The 19,505-nt window shown below is 50.7% G+C and overlaps 1 protein-coding gene across 3 annotated transcripts in view; it reads right to left on the minus strand.

The window, feature by feature from the left end:
- The window catches only part of LOC138497707 (membrane-spanning 4-domains subfamily A member 4D-like), a 780,628-nt gene that overhangs the window by 424,901 nt on the left and 336,222 nt on the right, over positions 1-19,505 (minus strand). For all 3 annotated transcript variants that reach the window (XM_069621331.1, XM_069621330.1, XM_069621332.1), the window contains exon 3: positions 7,186-7,299. In XM_069621331.1, coding sequence (XP_069477432.1) covers positions 7,186-7,299 — 114 coding nt within the window. The remainder of the gene's footprint in view (positions 1-7,185; positions 7,300-19,505) is intronic.

Consider the following 19,505-nt stretch of genomic DNA (forward strand, 5'->3'; position numbering starts at 1 on the left):
TTGCCACGCCGGCCTTACCTGCAACCTATGATTACTACGATCTACGCAAAATAGTAATGTTGCTCGCATCCTGCGCTACACCATGTGGGTTGTATGGGAGTAGTTTCTTACCTGTAACTCCATTTCTCCAGCATTGGTATCTTTCATGGATTCACATGCTTAGAATATTCCCCGTCGTCAGACTGGGAACCCTCGGTACACATATATAGTCGTTTCCTATAGGAAAGAACTTCCGACACTTGTGTGTCCTATCCACATCTACGTCCTCTCCGGGGCCGTCCACGCAAGCCCCGTTGGACGTAATGGTATAAAAGGCCCCGCCCCCGTGGGTCCCGTCAGATTTCGGCCCCTCCAAAGTAGAAAAGGGGAACCTGCTTATGCACATATCTTGCACATTCCAATCCGGGGAGGCTGGAGGGCGCATGTGAATCCATGAAAGATACCAATGCTGGAGAAATGGAGTTACAGGTAAGAAACTACTCCCTTCTCCAGCATTGTATCTTTCATGGATTCACATGCTTAGAATAGATTGTATAGCAGTATCCTTAAAGACGGAGGTGAGAATGCAATGTAACTTACTTTTACAAGAAACACTCTCAGTCCAAATATGTATATATATATATGTGTGTAAGCAGCAACATATTTTCAGATATAAACATATTCATAATACATAAATAAGATCAAGGGAACAAACATAGGCAAGGTAAGAGACAACAGCTTCCCCGTATTTGGCTTACCTCATTGAAACAGATGGAGCAGCACTGCCCTCCCCATCTGTACCTCATCCGCGTGCTGCCTTTCCAGGCAGTAATGGCGTGTAAACGTGTGTGGAACTGACCATGCTACCGCCTGGCAGATGTCTGTCAGAGGAATTCCTGCCCATAGAGCCGCGGAGGAGGCTGTCGATCTCGTGGAATGGGCTCTAGGGTACCCTTGTAGGGGTCTACCGGCCTTGGAGTGACTAAAAGCAATCGCCGAAGAGACCCATCGAGCCAGCCCTTGCTTGGAGATTGCCCTTCCTCTCGTCGACGGGCCAAAGGCAATGAACAGCTGTCTGGTAGTTCTGATATCTTGCGTCCTTTGTAGGTAAAATTTTAACGCCCTTTTGACATCCAGAGTATGAAGGGCTTTTTCCGCCGTCGACGACGGGGACGCAAAGAAAGTAGGAAGGACCAGGGTCGAGTGCTTGTGATAAACTGTCGGTACTTTCGGGATGAAAGTAGGGTTAGTTGATAAAATTACTTTGTCCTTAAAGAATCTCATATATGGAGGATCTATGACCAATGCCTGTAATTCCGACATTCTTCTAGCCGATGTAATGGCAATTAAGAAAGCCAGTTTCCAAGATAGGAACTGCATGGATGAAGAGGACATTGGCTCAAATGGAGGCTTCATTAAGGCAGCCAACACCACATTTAAACTCCACGACGGTGGGAACCGTTTCGTAGGGGGGAAAGTTCTAAAGAGACCCCTCATGAAATGTTTCACCAGTCTGTCACTGAATAATGGTGGAGACTGTCTCCTTCTCGTAAACCTTGAAATGGCCGCCAAGTGCACTTTGATGGACGATGATGACAGCCCACTCTCAGCTAGGTGAAGAAGATACGGAAGAATTTGTTCAGGGGTTACTTTTTGCTGTGTTTGACACCACGTACAAAACCTTCGCCATTTGCATATGTATGATTTGTTAGTCGAAGGGGCCCTAGCCGCCTGCAGAATTCTCCAGCAATCCGACGAGACTTTCAAGTTGCCAAACTCTGAAAAGTCAGGAGCCATGCTGTTAAGTTGAGGCTGTCCGGATTGTGATGCCACACCGTTCCCTTGTCCCTGGACAGTAGGTTCGGCACTTTCTGGAGAGTTATAGGCTGTTCCAACGACAGATGTAGGAGGTCGGAAAACCATGGTTGTCTCTGCCAATACGGTGCCACTAGAATGACCCGGCATTTGTACCTGCGAATCCCCTGGATTGTCCTCCGTATAAGGGGGAACTGAGGGAAAGCGTACAGGAATTTGTCCGTCCAAGGAAACGAGAACGCTTCCCCCAGGGATCCTTTTTGAGGCCACCTGCTCGCGAACTGTTCGCATTTCCTGTTTTCTTTCGTTGCGAAGAGGTCGATTGAGGGGGTCCCCCACCTTTCGAAGATTATTTGAAGCTGACCGGTGTCCAGCTCCCACTCGTGTATTTGAGCCATTGTCCTGCTCAGGGAATCCGCTTGCACATTCTTCACACCCGGGAGATGGTAAGCCACTAAGGATATGTTGTGTTTCAACGCCCAGTGCCAGATCTTTTGAGCTTCCGCCGAAAGGGTCCTGGATCTGGTGCCGCCTTGCTTTATCAAGTAGAACATGGCTGTCATGTTGTCTGTCAGCACTCTTACTCTTGATCCTTTGATATGTGGAAGGAATGATTTCAAGGCCCATCTCACTGCCCTCAGTTCCAGCACGTTGATGTGTAGGTGCGATTCGGTCGACGACCATCTGCCCTGGGTTTGATGATCGTTCATGTGTGCTCCCCAGCCCGTCAGGGAGGCGTCCGTGATGATGGTGTTCTGAAATTCCGGCTTTTGTAGAGGAACCCCTCTGTCCAGGTTGTGAAAGATTTTCCACCATTGGAGGGATCTGATGACACCCTCGTCGTCGACGGTTACCCTGTCTGACCACAGGCCCGTGGACTGCTTCCATCTGTCCGACAGGAACTCCTGTAGAGGCCTCATGAACAGTCGGCAGTTTGCTACTAGGTGGATGCACGAAGCCATGGAACCCAGGATTGCCACATATTTTCTCACGGAAATGTGCTCTGTAGGCGAAGTTGACTCGTTAGTTGTTCGATCTTCAATATTCTGTCTATGGACGGTTTCACTATTCCCGAGTGGGTTTCGAATTGAGCTCCCAAGAACTTCAAGCTCCTTGAGGGCTTTAGAGAAGACTTTTCGAAGTTCACTGCGAACCCCAGTCGTTGCAGAAGTTGTAAGGTGGCTTGTATGCTGTCGTTGGTCGACGCTGGGGAGGATCCCCTCACAAGCCAGTCGTCGAGGTACGGGTAAACATGATGCCCTCCTTTTCGCAGCCAGGCTGCCACAGGTGCCAAACATTTTGTAAACGTTCTTGGGGAGGACTTTAGACCAAATGGGAGCACTGCAAATTGGTAGTGTGTCTGACCTACCATGAACCTCAGAAACCTCCTGTGTTTTTGACACACCGGAATGTGGAAGTACGCGTCTTGTAGATCTAGTGATGCCAAAAAATCGTCCCTTTGGACGGATTTGATCACCTCCTGCAGTGTAAGCATTTTGAATTTTTGACTCTGTAGGGTCTTGTTGAGGTCTCGCAGGTCGAGAATGGGGCGCCATTTTCCATTTGGCTTCTTTACCACAAAACACCGTGAGTATACCCCTAGGCCTTTCTGGGATGCAGGGACTAATTTGATGGCGCCTTTCTGTAACATGAGCGTTACTTCCTGCCGCAAGATGTTTAGATGTGGCAGGGATAGGTGTATTGGTGGACATTTTGGAGGTTTGCATTTGAATAGTAGGGAATGTCCGTACCTCACCGTGTCCAAAACCCATTGATCTGTTGTGATGGCCTCCCATTCCTCGACGCAGCTTGACACTCTTCCTCCCAGAACGGTACGCTTCCCGTCATTGCTGGTCTTTCTGTTTGCTCGTCGACGACGAATAAGTTGGTCGTCTCTTGGAAGACTGGAAGTTTCTGCGCCGGTTTGAGGTCTGAGAGGCGCGTCTATATCCTTGGGAAGGATACGCTGATCTACCAAAAGATCTATCCCTGGTTGCTGAGAATCTCGAGTTTCCAGCTGCTCCTCTAAAGGGACGAAAAGAACGAAAAGGCTTACCACTCTGGAGAGAACCCAACAAGCGTGCTGTATCTGAGTCCTCCTTCATGCCCTTCAAGGCCTCGTCCACCTTTTCTCCGAAAAGAAGATCACCTTCGAAGGGCATGTCCAAAACTTTATACTGTACTTCGGGTCTGAAGTTGGTGCACTTAAGCCAAGCCCGGCGTCTTAGAACAACTCCGTTATTTATTTGTTTAAAACCCGAATCTGCCAGGTCCACCGCTATGTTAATAGCATGATTCGATGCTTCTTCGCCTTCTCGAACCAGGGACATCGCCGTTCTTCTATGTTCTTCCGGGAGGTGGTCCAGGATAGGTGCAGTCTGTGCCACATCTCCCTGTCATATCTGGCCACAATCGCCAGGGAGTTAGCTGCTTTCACCGTCGAGGCCTCCACAGAAAGAACCTTCTTACCAAACACGTCTTGGCGCCTCGCCTCATTATCTGGAGGGGTAGAGCATTTATGTTGGGCCTTTGCTTTTCTCGTCGCCGCCGACGACACCACCGAGTCCGGTGTAGGTTGAGCCGAAAGACATTTCGGTGTGGAGTCTGGTACTTTAAATTTCTTTTCAATGCGGCCTTTGACAGCCGGCTCAGAAAATGGGTGACGCATGGTTTGAACACCTTCTTTCCAGACATGGTCTAAAATGGGTATTGAGAATATTGAGCGTCTACTCTTGCCCATATGGTCAAAAAGAAAACAGTCCTTTTTATCCTCCTGCTGGACTAGGCCAAACTCCTTGCACGCTTTTTCCATCATAGAATGAAAGGCACCTATATCGTCCGGTGGTGACGGGTGAGTGGGACTCTTTGGTGTTTCCATTTCCACATCCGACACCCAGGATGGATCCCTAGATGGTGAGAGGGATATATCTGACACTGACCCGTGGTCAGATAGGGAGTCCGAAAGCTCACCTTCCTCCTGGACTGCTGGAGTAGTTGGAACCCCGACCGATCTGGTCGGGCGGTGTGAAGGGCCGGGCTCGTCGACGAGGGGTGTCGACGGTACAGGTGGAAGCCTTTCGTCCAGCGATTTCAGCAGCGAGTGTAAGGAGGACAGTACCTCCATGGACAGGGTCGCCTGAGAGCTTGGAGGTTGGGTAAACACCTGAGAGCAGGTTGCTCCTGATGGAAACCTGGCTCGTAGACCGAGGTCCTCCGGGCTCACAATTCTGAAGCCGTCGTCTTCTTTCGAGGCAGTTGACGCTGCCTGTTCCTGTAGCAATGTGTCAGGCAACCCAATATCAAATACTTCTGGTCTCCAGGCCAAAACTTCCGTCGACGAGGACATCGTCGCCGAGGTCGTCGCTGGGTTGATGACGGGTGAAATCAACTGCGTCAGAGGCAGTGAGGACACCGACTGGTTCGTCGTCGTCGACGTTGGGCCTGCAGGTGGTTTTGGCGGTCCCGCCTTCACAGCGCTCTCCCTGCGTTTATCCGAATCTCTACTCGTGGCTGATCTGTGTTGATCGCCCGAGGAGGATTTAGGCCTCTCCTTTCCTTTCTTCGACGAAGTTGACGAAGATGTCTTTCTTGCAGGGTCTTTAGCAGAGTCCTTAGAAGAGTGACTTCGTGGAACGTCCTTTTCCGCAGGTCGTGACTTCTTCGCCGGAGGTTCCGACAAAGTTGAGCGCCGAGGGGCTCCTGATGTTTTCGCAGAGGCCACGCTGCGCACAGAGCCCACCTCTGACTGAGGGTACGCTCCCGCACCGTCATTTAACCAGGATACCAGCCGTCGATTTCGATCCTTAAGGGTTTTCTGGGAAAAACCTTTACATATTTCACACTGGTCTGCCGAGTGGTGAGGGTGGAGGCAATAAATACAGTCTAAATGGCCGTCCCCCTCGTAAACCTTCTTCAATCCGCACGTGGCACACGGGCGAAAAAGAGGTTTTCCCGACATTCCGATAAATTAACAAACTCACAGGAGTTCGACAATTCGACAAAATCTAGCAGTAGAGACTATGCGAGGAGATCCCACTATCTTTGGAGACGGTTGAAATCTGATGGGACCCACGGGGGCGGGGCCTTTTATACCATTACGTCCAACGGGGCTTGCGTGGACGGCCCCGGAGAGGACGTAGATGTGGATAGGACACACAAGTGTCGGAAGTTTTTTCCTATAGGAAACGACTATATATGTGTACCGAGGGTTCCCAGTCTGACAACGGGGAATATTCTAAGCATGTGAATCCATGAAAGATCCAATGCTGGAGAAATATTGATTTCACCGCCTCCCCACCGGCCCATCACAGTGCTTCTAATGCATCTCGCCTCACTCTAAAGCTCCTAGGGGGGTGGGACGGGGTTGCCCCCTTCCCAACAATCTGTCTGGGTAGGATTTCACAACTAGTTAGTCTGGAAAACCAATTGGAATATGTAATTTTTTAACACAACCTTTTATATGCATGTTTATGTCAATTGATGCTCAATGCAGACTAATGTTTCTATTCGGTATGCAGAGTTTCACATTTTCGTGATCATATGAGGACAGGATAGTCAACCTAAGTGGGACAGCTCGGCCAAGATGTGGATTCCAAGCCTGTTGGGCCTAGAGACCCAGGCTATACCTCACTGATGATGACTAATACTAATGAGGCAAAAACATATCTGGGGTTGTTTGCGGTCTGTGGCCAAGCAGTTTGGGCTGGACTGCCTCTTTTCGGGTGGGACCACGCCTCATTTGCATATGGTTTTTCTCTTTTCTGTAATGGCTTGGCAGGTTGAAGAATGATGGTCTCGAGGGTGGCCCAGAGGGATGCCAGAAGAAAAGATGAATTCTAAAACGTTCAGCCATAACCTATTTTTTGTGCTATTGTCAGAGTGGGACGGGTATACCCAGACATGGAGACACAAGCTACACCTCACTGATGATGCCAATGAGGCCGAAACAGGTCTATAAACAGGTCTAGAGTTGCTTGTGGTCGGGTGTAGAAGATATGTGATCAGAAAGTTCAGGCTGGACTGCCCCTTTGGGGTGGAACCAAACCTGATTTGAAACTGATCTTTCCCCTTTCTGTAATGGTTTGGCATGCTGAAGAACGATGGTCTGAAGGGGTGGCCAGAGTGAAGCGAGAGATAAAGATTAATTCTGAACCTTCCAACCATCACCTGTTTTGTTGAGCGATATGAGGACAGGATAGCATTTTTAATCTTTTAGTTGGAAGAACAATCAGTTATCCTTTGATTCAGCTTTTTCATTATTTTTTACCTAACTAATGCAAAAGAAATACGCTGTGCAAATAGAGATAGAGACAAAGGAAAAAGGACAATTGTTCATAAAAAGTAATTCCTTCTTTAATGATTTACTTAAATGATTTAAAGAGACATACTTACAACTATGCCACCCCAAAATACGACACCACTCATAAAAGCAACGGGTGGATATACCACGGCACACAGAACACCACCTAAGAAAATATTAATGATCCCAATCATAATCTGCACCACCTGTGAACAGAAGAGAGCGGAAGAGAAGATCAGAAAAACAACAAGAGAAACATTCAAAATCAAATAGCTTCGTCCTTTGCTCTGTGCACTAGTAACAGCTTTTTTTCTGTTCAGTGAAGCAGGATGTGTTGGGTCAGCGGACACCCAATGTACATCATACTTATTTTTTAAAACCGTTTTTTGTCACAGCATACAAATAGAGAACATTTAATATGCCTTCACTTGTCTAGTTATCTGATGAACAGTCCTATATGTCTACCTGTAGATAAGTAATCTCGGTTTAAAGTGCTATATCATCATCATCCAGATTCCAGGGCATTAGTTGATTATTATTTATACACGTGTAGCCGAATATTGTTGACAATCTAATATATTGCAGAGAAGGATTGAGGCAGCTCTGATGTAACCAATTTATCATCTGCATTCAATATCAGTTTAAAATCTCTGAAATGTACTGGGATACAAGGCGTAATATGTGGACTGTTTCTGATTAGAGCTGCAAGTCGTTCCACATATAGGACAATAAGAGTGTTGAAAGGAGACGTCTTCGTAATAATAATCATGTCTTGCACAAATCACAATCTATACCAACTTTAGCTCCAGGGGCCTCAGACAAAGCACTAAAAAGCCAGATAAAACTCTGCTGGAAATGTCATTCTTACCACTGCTTGCATAAATGTCCAAAACATTCTATGAAACCCTTCCTCTGCAGCCAAGAAGTTAAAGGTCACCTGGGATATCTCTTGAAGCAGCTATAACGATCAGATCTTAGGCTTATTTCGTGTGTTTGGTAATACTGAGCCTTGGAATGAAGGAACAAGATGCTTACCTGTAACTGTTGTTCTCCAGCATGGGTCTGGCATGGATTCAAATGCTCATGAATACTCTGTCGTCAGTTTCAGTTTCACTTCTGAACTGTCTTTCTCCTAACAACCAATCACTGGTCTCTGGGTCATACTGCCCTCAGCCAATGACTGCCCTCTACCTAAGCCTTCCTCTGGCAGCCATCTTCGTTTTTGGTAGCATGTAAAGTGGCAGTAGGACCACGAGAAGAGCCGCAGAGGGGTAGGCGGGAGGGTTCGCATGTGAATCCATACGAGACCTGTGCTGGAGAACGACAGATACAGGTAAGTAACTTGTTCCTTCTCCAGCATGGGGTCTGGCATGGATTCACATGCTCATGAATTAAAAATACATAACAGTACACACATGCACAACCCCGGGGAGGTGGCAAGGCTCAAAATTAAGAATCACACCATTAAGCATCTCTTACCTCCTCACCAGGCTCACCTTCAAGCGAACAGGTTGCGCAGCACTGCTTAGCTGACTCTGGAAACCTCCCTGGAATCCCTGTCGACGCAGTAGAACTTCGTGAAGGTGTACGTCGACCTCCACGTAGCAGCCCTGCAGATGTCAAGCAGGGGTACACCAGACAGGAACGCCGTAGTTGCAGCGATCGCTCTGGTCAAGTGGGTTCTCGGACGGCCAGGCAACGGTCGGTTTGCCAACCGGTGACAACGGGTGATGCAACCGGAGAGCCACCTGGAAATGGAAGCCTTGGAGAGGGCATTCCCATGGTTCACAGGGCCAAAGTTCACAAAAAGTTACAATGTCTTCCGGAAACTCTGTGCGGTCCACGTAGAACTTAAGCACTCTAGACACATACAACGAGTGCAAAGTCCTCTAAGCCGAAGACAAAGGCAGTAGGAAGAATACAGGTAACACCAAGGGCTCGTTTAGATGAAAGTCCGACGGCACCTTGGGCATGAAGGAGGGGTGCATCCGCAGCACCACCCTCGTCTTGTGGAATGTCAAAAAAGGTGGTTTACAAGAGGGGGCCTGGATCTCTCCCACTCGTCGTGCAGAGGTGATGGCCTGAAGAAAAGCTGTTTTCCACAACAAAAACTTCAGTGGTGCCGAATGCATAGGCTCGAACGGGGGGACCCATGAGCCTAGTAAGCACCACATTAAGCTCCAACGCCGGGGCCGGAGCATTCACCGGCAGGAACGAGCGAAATAGTCCTTTGACGAACTCCTTGACCAAACAATGCGACCATAAGGATGATCGTCCAGGAGATCTGGTGTAGCGAGAAATAACCTCCAGATGAACCTTGATGGAAGCATGGGCCAGTCTTGCCTTGGCCAATGACAACATATACGGAAGCACCTACAGAGCAGTGACTAGTCGATCTTCTAGGTATGGCACCAAACGGCAAACCTCCTCCACTTCTGCCCGTAGCATTTGAGAGTAGATGAGCTCTGGCCTTGGCGAGCACCTCCTTAGAATCTGCGGGGAGATCGTAGGCTCCAAACTCTAGTGCTGCAGGAGCCAGGCCTTCAGGTTCAGAAATCCTGGTTTGTGGTGCGGAATCGCGCCTCCTTGCCTGGCGAGAAGATCTGCGACAGCCGGTAGCTTGACTGGATGGGACGCTGACATGTCCAGAAGGTCCGGGTACCACATCTGTCTCAGCCACGCCGGTGCGACGAGGATCATCCTGCACCGGGACCAACTGAGTTGATGAGTCGCAGAAACAACAGCAGAACGCATAGCGAAACAGGCCGTCCCAGGGGAAAGAAAATGCATCCCCCATGCGCCCCGGCTGGGGAAACCTGCTGGTGAACCTCCGGCACTTGGTGTTTGTCGCCATCGCAGATAGATCGATATGGTGATTGCCCATCGTCGGCACAGAAGATCCAATTGAACCTGCCGAAGCTCCCACTCGTGGCACGAGCGCAGCTACCTGCTGAGGGAGTCGGCGATGATGTTCTTCACTCCCGCCAGATGAAACGTGATGAGGAATATCCCTGGCCCATGGCCCAGTGCCATAGGTCCTGTGCTTCTTTGCAGAGCGCTGGGGATCTGGTGCCCCCCTGCTTCCGGATGTAGAACATCGTGGTGGTGTATTCCATGAAGACCGGCACCACCTTGCCCTTGAGGGATGGATGGAAGGACTTGAGGGCCTGTTAGGGAGAATTCTCTTCTAAGGCTAATTTCCCTTACCTATAGAGTCCCCCAACAGCTTTGCTGGATTTGAGGGGTTTATTTTATTACTCCTGCTAAGAGTGAGACTCTTTTTCCACTCTTAGGCATATTGCTATGTGAGTTTTAGGCTATTTTGGTGCTTATTGTCTATGGGGTTTTTCTCACCCTCATAGGTATCATCTTTTTAACAGGTATGGTACACAGCTCCCTCAGTGCAGTACCATAGGGGTGTCACAGTGATCCCCAAACATAGACTCCATACCCTGGGACTGACTACTGTCTCTCAGGGCATGTAAAGTCCCCATTGACTTTACTAGTCAATATTCATGAACTAAACCAGTACAACCCATCTTACTATGGAAGTACTGGGAAGGGTTAATTATTTTTCCCTGGTGTTCATTTTCTATAGGGTACCGTACAGTCCCTCTCAAAAGTTTCTGGCTGGTGGCAGTGGTTACTACCGTAAATATTCGACCGCGAATATTTCCCTATGGGATTTTCCCATTGTTTGAGGCTACCAATTTTATTGACAGCCTCTAACATACCGCCGGTTTATTTTTATATTAACTTTACTCCGGTAGGTTTTATTTGCTAGAACTTTAATAATAACTCTTTCTCGTGTCTTTCTCGGAGATCCTAACCCAGGTCGGGGATCCTTTGTTCGTCCTTTTGGCGGGGTTCTGCACAGAAGCCCTCCTTTCAGCGCCACTGAGTCTGGGGTAGACAGGATGTGTGGGAGGGGGGAATAGGCACCCTGGACAGGGTTGCCTAAGCAACCCAAGTCGCAGTCTGCCCTGATAGGCTGGAGGGTCTCCCGCCAGGATGACCACTCCACTGTGTGAGTGACAGCTAGGCTGTATGAATGGGGGTCTTTTTGTATAAAAGCAGGGTCCTGAGGACTGGAAGAGAAAGACATTGCCACTGGAACTAAGAAGCCGAAGAGGAGAGAAGCCAAAGAAATCTGCAACAACTGAACCACCGGTGAAGCCTTGCTGCATCACCTCACCACTTTTCTCCACATGACGAGAGAAGATCTTCACCTGCAAGAGCCTTCTTCCCTTGAGCTGGTGGGACCAACCAGTTTGCCAATCGCCTTTCAGGACCTGCCTTGGTCGAATCGCCAGTGCCAGACACTCGGAGACCAGATAGCCAGGCACCCGTCCACCACGAGCGCAATTTAAAGGAGAGTACCTTTTATTTGTTTCTGGCAACACTGCTGCTGGCTTCTTCCCTGGGCAGTGCAGTGACTCGAACCTTCCTTCACGACGAGAGCCTCTCTTCATCTGCTGGATATCCCGAACTGCAGGAACTGCCAGGAACTACCGCCACCACAGGAGCCTCTTCTACCTTTAAAGGTACATTGTTCCGCCAGGCCTCCCGTTTCGCGGGGTACTGCTAAAGGTGTTTTAAATCCTTTACTTACCTCTTGGGTTGGCCGTCCCTGTCATCTAACATTATCTTTTACCTTCTGCACTCTCCTTTTTCAACGTTAAGCAAAGACTTGACTGCAGCTACTAGATAGTTTGATCCTGGACACTTTTGTCTTGCACCACTAACTCTGGCACAGGCCTATTGACTTTGGCTAAATCTGTTACAACTGCCTTCTCTAGATTGCTTCTCACAAAGAAATGTGTTGGTGCATCTAAACTCTTATAACCACCCTTCCTTCCCTTTCAAATATTGCTGAAGTGCCATTTTGCTCGGTTTTCACCTAAGTACTGCTTATCCTAAAGTACTGCCTTGCTTAACTTGTTCACAAGCTATTTGGTAAGTGTTGCTAGTGTGTTGAAGGGCCTAACCCCGTATAACTTGTCCTTTCCCTCCCTCTGAAGAAATTGTTAGAATGCCATTTCTGCTTGGTCTACACTGTGCCGTTTTGCTCAGTTTTCACTCTTGCTCAAACTTGTCTACAATTTAAATAGGGAGTTGTGTACACTTTCTTGACTGTTTTAACTTGCTTTAATAGTAGGGACTTGTGTGCAGATTTAAGAGTGTGTAAAATAAATATATATATTCTTTTTGATACAAAGCTTTGGTCAGTGTTTCCTTGTTCCATTGTACAGTAGCCCTATTGTGTAAACACTGAATACTGCTCATCTCCCTCTTGAGATAAGTTTGACTGCTCAGCCACAGCTACCAAATAAATCTTTCTGGTACAGATTGATACCAAAGGGGATTTATCGCATATACCTGTAGTCCTAATCTTCTGTAGTGCTCCCTAAGGGAACTGCACAGGATTCTGCCTAACAGGGCCCAAAACACTGCCTGCAGCTCCAACACGTTGATGTGCAACGACTTCTCCTCCGGTAGCCACAGGCCTCTTGCATGAAGACTTCCGGAGTGCAGTCCCGATCCTTCCAGGGCGGTGTCCGTCGTGACCGTTTCCTGATGAGGTGGGGTCTGGAAATCCGCATCTGCGGACAGATGTGCGCGCCCTCCCCGCCACCAATCGCTCGACGGAAACTCTCGTTGAGTGTGATCTTGTCCTCGAAGCTCCCCGCCACTTGTATCCAACGGGCGTCTAGGCACTCCTGCAGCGGGCGCATCCGTAGCCTGCACAGCCGAATGAGGTATATGCATGAAGACATCATGCCGAGTAGGGACTTAATTGACCTCACCCTTGCCACCTTCAGGGCCAACAGCCGTTGTACCTTGCCCAAGATGGGCATGATCCTCTCCTCCGATGGAGACGCCAGGCACAACACTGTGTTCAGTCGGGCTCCCAGAAACAGTGCGTCCTGCGATGGAGTCAAGCAGGACTTTGCAAAGTTTAGCGAGAACCCCAGGTCCGTCAGGAGATGGACTGTCTTCAACATGTGGACGACGGCAATGTCCTTTGAGTTCGCCCAGATGAGCTAGGGGTCCAGGTATGGGTGCACGTGGCTCCCACGTAGACGCAGTTGCGCCGCCACAAGGGCCAGGCAATTGGTAAACACTTGTGGCGCCACTTCAACCCGAAGGGAAGGGCCTTGAACTGGTAATGTTGTCCTTGAACCACAAAGCGTAAGTACTTGCTTGTGTATGGGGATGTGAAAATAGGTATCTTCCAAGTCCAGCGACGATAGAAAATCCCCCTCTTCCAGCTGTCCTAGCACAAGCTGAAGAGTCACCATCCAAAACATTTGGGACTTGATGTATTTGTTCAGACGGCAGAGGTCCAGAATGGGTCTCCAACCGCTGGTCTCTGACAAGGAAATAACGAGAGTACACTGCGGCGCCTCTTTGGGACGAGCTCAATCACCCCCTTTCTTAACATGGCCCGTACCTCCAGCAGCAGCTGAGGGACGTGGTTTTTCTGACGGGCCACTGGTGATATCCGTGGACACTTCCGTTGGAGCTCTAGGGTGTGTCCGTGGGCGAGAGCAACCAGCACCCAACGGTCGGTGGAGATGGTCTTCCACACGCTGACACAGTTCACCAGCCGGACTCCTACCGGGGTGCACGGGTAGGGGCCCGACTCCACGGCCGGTTGAATCTTGTTCGATGTCAAAGCGCCACCTTGGGGGCCTTGGTGACAACGACACCCATCTCCTGGTCCGATGAGCGGGAGGGCTGACGGTAGGACGAGGCACCTCCTCCAAATCCTTTAGAGAAACTTTAGGATTTCCCTCCAGAAGTCCGAAAGGACGGCCGTTGTCGTTGAAGCGTGCCTAAAGCACGAGCCATCTGAGTGTCCGCTTTGATGGCCTGGAGAGACTCGTCCACAGTCTTTCCAAACAAATTATCCCTGAAGGGCATGTTCAACACCCTCAACTGTACATCCTGGCAGATATTAGTGTCCCTCAGCCAGCCTCGCCGACGAAGGCAGACGCCATTGCCCATTTGGCAGAATCCCGTATCGGCAATGTCCGTGGCCACTGTAATGGCGTGGTCTGAAGCCAGCTCACCTTCCTGTAGAATCTCCAATGCTTCAGCCCTCTTGTCATCGGGAAGGAAATCCAGGAGGGGGCCCATCATTAACCAAAGTTCCCTGTCGTAACGTGCCACGATGGCGAGGGCGTTAGCGCCCTTGACGGTCGTCGCCGCCTACGTGTTCACTCTTTGCCCCATGGCATCCAACTTCTTACCCTCACCGTCCGGGGGAGGGGGGGGGCGCCGACGAGGATGAGCCCGAGGAGCGTAAGCACTTGGGCGCAGAGTCCTGCACTCTATTTCTTCTCATAGCGATCCCTCTTCGCCAGAGCCGACAAAAGGGTTCTTCATGAGGGACAACCCCTCGTCCCAAATGTCATCCAATAACGGTCTTCTTTGCCTCCCGGCGCTGGTAAAGGAAACCCCCTTTCTTCTTCTCCTCCGGAATGAGCTGGAACAGCTGAGGCCCTGGAGATCATGGCGTGGAATGAGCCAATCTCGTTGGGCGGTGACGATCTGACCGACGGAGAAGGGAGATCCCCCAGGCTGCCATTGTTCGTCCGTGTCAGTCCCCAACGTCACTGTGTCTGGTTCTGTGTCATTCCTCGGGGCGTGAGGCGAGGGGTGAAAAGGCAGAGGAGGTGAACTCTCCTTCTCTTGGGTGTTGGTTGCTCCGATGGCATTGGTGCCACGGGTGGGGCCGCCGCCGCAAGGGGCATCCTTGTCGGGATTTCCGAGGAGAGGGTATGCAGAGCTGTTAGAATGTCCACTGAGATATCCTCAGGAGGCTGCTGGGGTGGAGGCGAAGGGGACCGGGGCGTTTGCAGTTCATGCTGGTCTGTACCGTCGTCACCGCCCTGTTGCTGCTCGTCGGTCTCCTTGTCGTTGTTGTCACATTCGTCGACACCCGGGCGCCCGGACGTAGGGCCTACTCTCGACGCATCTCCCTTCCTGGAGGACTGGGAGGCTGGTGAGCTCTTCCTCTGAGGAAATGTCTGTGCCCTGGAGGACTACCCTGCACCCCCCCTTCTCTGCGACCAAGGGAGACGGTTTCGGTTAAATGATGGGCATCAACGTCTCCAGAGTCCTTTCGATGGGCTGGAAGGACTCCCCCCTCCTGGCAGGTAGGGATACTCTCGCCTTTGGGGGCGTGACCTGTGAATCCACCCCAGCGGCCTTTGCGAGGGACGCCGCTACTACTTCGATGGAAGTGTGGGCCTTCGTCTGATGCACCTGGGGCTTCGCGGACCTGGCCAGGTCTGCGGCCTTCACCTTTGGGGGAGGGTCGAGTCCCTGCTCCCCTTTGGCCTTCTTCGTCGGGCTGGGCTGGGTCTTCTCCAAAAGCTTATCCGGATGGTCCAACTTCCTCTTCTTTGAAGAACTTGAGCATTGGCTCGTGGTCGAAAGTGCTGGAGACACTGAAATCGCCCGAGGAGCCCGTTGCAATGGCGCTCCCGGAGACAGTGTACTCGCGGGGCTTAGCCTTAGGTTGGGCCCCCGCGGGAGGGGCGCCTTTCAAAGGTCTTAGAAGATCGCTCTGCTGTCTTCTTCTGGGCAGGGGAGGCATGCTGCCGGGACTCACCCAGAGCAGTGGCCTTCAGCTACTCGTTGAGGCACTCACGTCGGTCGGGAGCGTGCGCGGCACCATCTCCCGACAAGCCACGCAATCGTCCTCCACATGCGTCTGGCTTTGAAAAATCACAAACCACAGTAAAAGCTCGAGAGCTATAGCACGAGGACTCCCAAAACGTGAACGTGCAGTAAACATCTGAAGATGGCTGCCAGAGGAGGGGCTTAGGTAGAGGGCAGTCATTGGCAGTATGACCCAGAGACCAGTGATTGGTTGTTAGGAGAAATACAGTTCAGAAGTGAAATTGAAACAGATTTTTTCTTTACTGAGGATTCCCAGCCTGACGACAGGGAATATTCATGAGCATGTGAATCCATGCCAGACCCCATGCTGGAGAACCCATTTTCTTCAGCAACCACCAAATCTGTAACAATTCGGGCTACATTAGAAGAACAAGTTACTCTCTTACCTGGTAACGTTCTTTCGATGGGATGATCCGACGACGTATTCCATATCTATGACAGTAATCACCACAGCTGTGCTGCTTCGGAAAATCTTTCGGCGTCTGCGTCCTGTGTCGATGACGTCGATACGCCGCCCTCGAGGACCTTCTCCGACGGCCGACGTCACTGGCTGTTATAAGTAGGACGCACGTAGCCTCAGTTGTAGTTTTTTCCCAGAACGTCTGGCACCAGGCTTCTGCCAGTCTGACCACACAAAGCCTTGCGGAAACGTAAGCTGCAATCGCATAACAAATTCTGTAGCGGGGAAGGCAGGGAGGGAGCGATACGGAATACGTCGTCGGACCATCCCATCGAAAGAACGTTACCAGGTAAGAAAGTAACTTGTTCTTCGAGGGGATTGGATCCTCCGACATATTCCATATCTATGACAGACTCCCAAAGAAGTACAAACGCAAGGAGGTGGGAAAAGAATTTACAATGCAGAAATTTAGAAAGCCCAATCAAATTGCAGAGTAAAGGACCGCCTTGCCAAAGTCCAGATCCTGCCCGCGGATAGAATCGAGGGAGTAGTGACGAACAAAAGTATGGACCGAAGCCCAGGTGGCTGCATCACAGATGTTACGAATAGGAACACCACTCTGTAGGGCAGTAGAGGCAGTAATACCCCTGGTAGAATGGGCCCGTAAGCCAGCGTAACCAATGAAGAGTTGATCGTCCACTCTGACCCGGGACATGCGTGAAATATAAAAGCTTAAATCTCTCCTAGGATCGAGCCTATGGAGCCTCTCCTCTTCCTTACCAGGATGCGGAGGAGGATAAAATGCCGGAAGAATAACCTTCTGGCCTAAATGAAATTCCGACACCACCTTCGGAAGAAAGGAAGGACGAACTCCAAGGACAACCCTGTCCTTCTGAAATGCAGTGAAGGGTGGCTTAACTGAAAGTGCCTGTAACTCACTCTGCGAGCAGAAGTGACCGCAACCAAAAATACAGTTTTAAGAGTTAACAGTCTCAAAGGGCATGAATGCAAAGGCGCAAACGGAGCACCCATCAGAAACTTGAGAACATGGTTCAATTCCCAACCTGGAAAGGTGACGGAGGGAACACATTAGTGAGCCCTTTTAGAAACTGAGAAATTAAAGGAATTTCAAAATAAGAACACTCTTCAGACGAGCGCTTAAATATGGACAGCGCTGCCAGGTAACCTTTAACCGTACCCACTTGCAAGCTAAAGAAAGCAAAAAAGAGAACTACAGGAATGTCACATGCAAAAGGATCCACATTCTTAACCCTGCACCAGTCGCAGAACTTTAGCCAACAGCAACGGTACAGGGACTTAGTTGCGGGAATCCTGGCTGAAAGCAACACCTCCATCACGTCTTCAGGGAGGTCCCAATCCTTATACCTCAACCTTTCAGAAACCAAGCGTGAAGGTTGAGGGATCTGACCTCTGGGTGGAGAACCTGACCCCCTCCTGTGAGAGCAGATCGTCTCGGTAGGGAAGACGACGTGGAAGGCAGATGGACAAGTCCTGAAGGTCGGGGTACCACGTCCTCGGGGCCCATGCCAGAGCAATGAGGATCATCCAGGAACCGAAACTCCGTAACCTCCGCAGCACTTGCAGAATGACGGGGACTGGAGGAAACGCGTACAGCAGTGGGAATGACCACTCCACCACGAACGCGTCCCCTAAGGCTCCTCTTGGAGGAAATTCCTGCGAGCAGAACCTTTCGCACTTCCGGTTGACACTGGGGGCAAAGAGATCCACTTGAGGGGTCTCCCAAAGGGCGAAGATCTCCAGGAGAATCTCCTGAGCCAACACCCACTCGTGAGAGAGTGCACTCTGCCTGCTCAGAGCATCCGCTGTTTCGTTTTCGTCTCCGGCCAGATGAACTGCCAAGATCGAAACTTCCTGCTGGATTGGCCAGAACCAGAGCTGCACCGCCTCCCGGCACAGAGAAAGTGACCCTGCCCCCCCCTTTTTGTTGAGGTAGTGCATGGCCATTGTATTGTCTGTCAGAATCAGGACATTCTTTCCTCGCACAGTCGGAGACCAACGACCGCTGACTGTCAACTCATTGGCATGAGCTCCCCATCCCGTGAGGGATGCGTCCATCATGATCGTCACCTCTGGCCACGGTAGCCAAAATGGAGCCCCCTTCATCAGATTGCCTTCGACGGCCCACCACAGAAGGTCCTGGGCGACCGAGGGCAGCACCTGAACAGGGTCCGACATCCTGCCGCAGGACTGAGACCACTGGAGCTTGAGTGCCCATTGCAAAGATCTCATCCGCAACCTGGCCTCTGGCACCAGAAGAATGCAGGATGCCATGAGGCCGAGCAATCTCAAGAACTCGAACGCAGGGAGACTCTGGGCAGGTTGGAACTTGTGCACCATCTGCTGAATGTGATGAGCCCTCACCTGGGGAGGAAAACACTGCCCCAGGGACGTGTCGAGCACTGCTCCGATGTACTGGAGCCTCTGAGTTGGCGTCAAGTGGGACTTCTTTAAGTTGAGGGAGAAGCCCAGCCTGTGGAGTGAGTGGCAGGTGACGGACAGATGACCCAGGACTTGCTCGGGAGAGCGCGCCCTGATCAACCAATCGTCCAGGTAGGGGTAGACGTGAATCCCCCCTTTCCTGAAATACACTGCCACCACCACCATGAGCTTTGTGAAAACCCTCGGGGCGGAGGTCAATCCGAACGGCAGGACCCGAAACTGAAAGTGCGAGTCGCCAACCGCAAACCTTCTTGTGCTTGGGATGGAGCGGCACATAAAAATAAGCGTCCTTGAGGTTGAGAGACACCAACCAGTCCTGAAGTTGAAGGGCCTGGAGGACTTGAGAGAGTAACCATCTTGAACTTGTTGTCACGATGCCCGCTCCCGGGGAGCCGGCTCAGGCCCTGCGTCCCCGAAAGCGGACATCAAGTCCCCGGGAAAGGTCCCAGCAACCCCTTATAGGGGCCCTTTGGACAGCGTCCTGGCGCCTATGGCGCCAGGCTCATAGAAAACGTCAGTCCTGGCGCCATAGGCGCCAGGCTCATTATGAAACTGTTTGGGTGCACTTACCTGATGCAGACCATGCTGCAGAACCCAGGCCTCCTTGAGGCCTGAAAGGAACTACTTTACCTGTGGGACTCATTTACCACCCGGGCGTGGTCGGGGAAGGATACATACCTGATTGGAGGAAGGACACATTCTGGGAACTTCTTCCAAGGCTATTTAAACCACACCCGATCAGCCACACGTGCTTCGCGTTGTTCTGCATCTAGCAGCTGGACGCTCACCGTGTCTGCTCCTGCATCTTGACTTCTGCCACACCTGCCAGCATCCTGA

This window comes from Ambystoma mexicanum, chromosome 5q (assembly GCF_040938575.1).
Source record: "Ambystoma mexicanum isolate Mex_15411 chromosome 5q, UKY_AmexF1_1, whole genome shotgun sequence".
Taxonomy (NCBI): Eukaryota; Metazoa; Chordata; class Amphibia; order Caudata; family Ambystomatidae; genus Ambystoma; species Ambystoma mexicanum.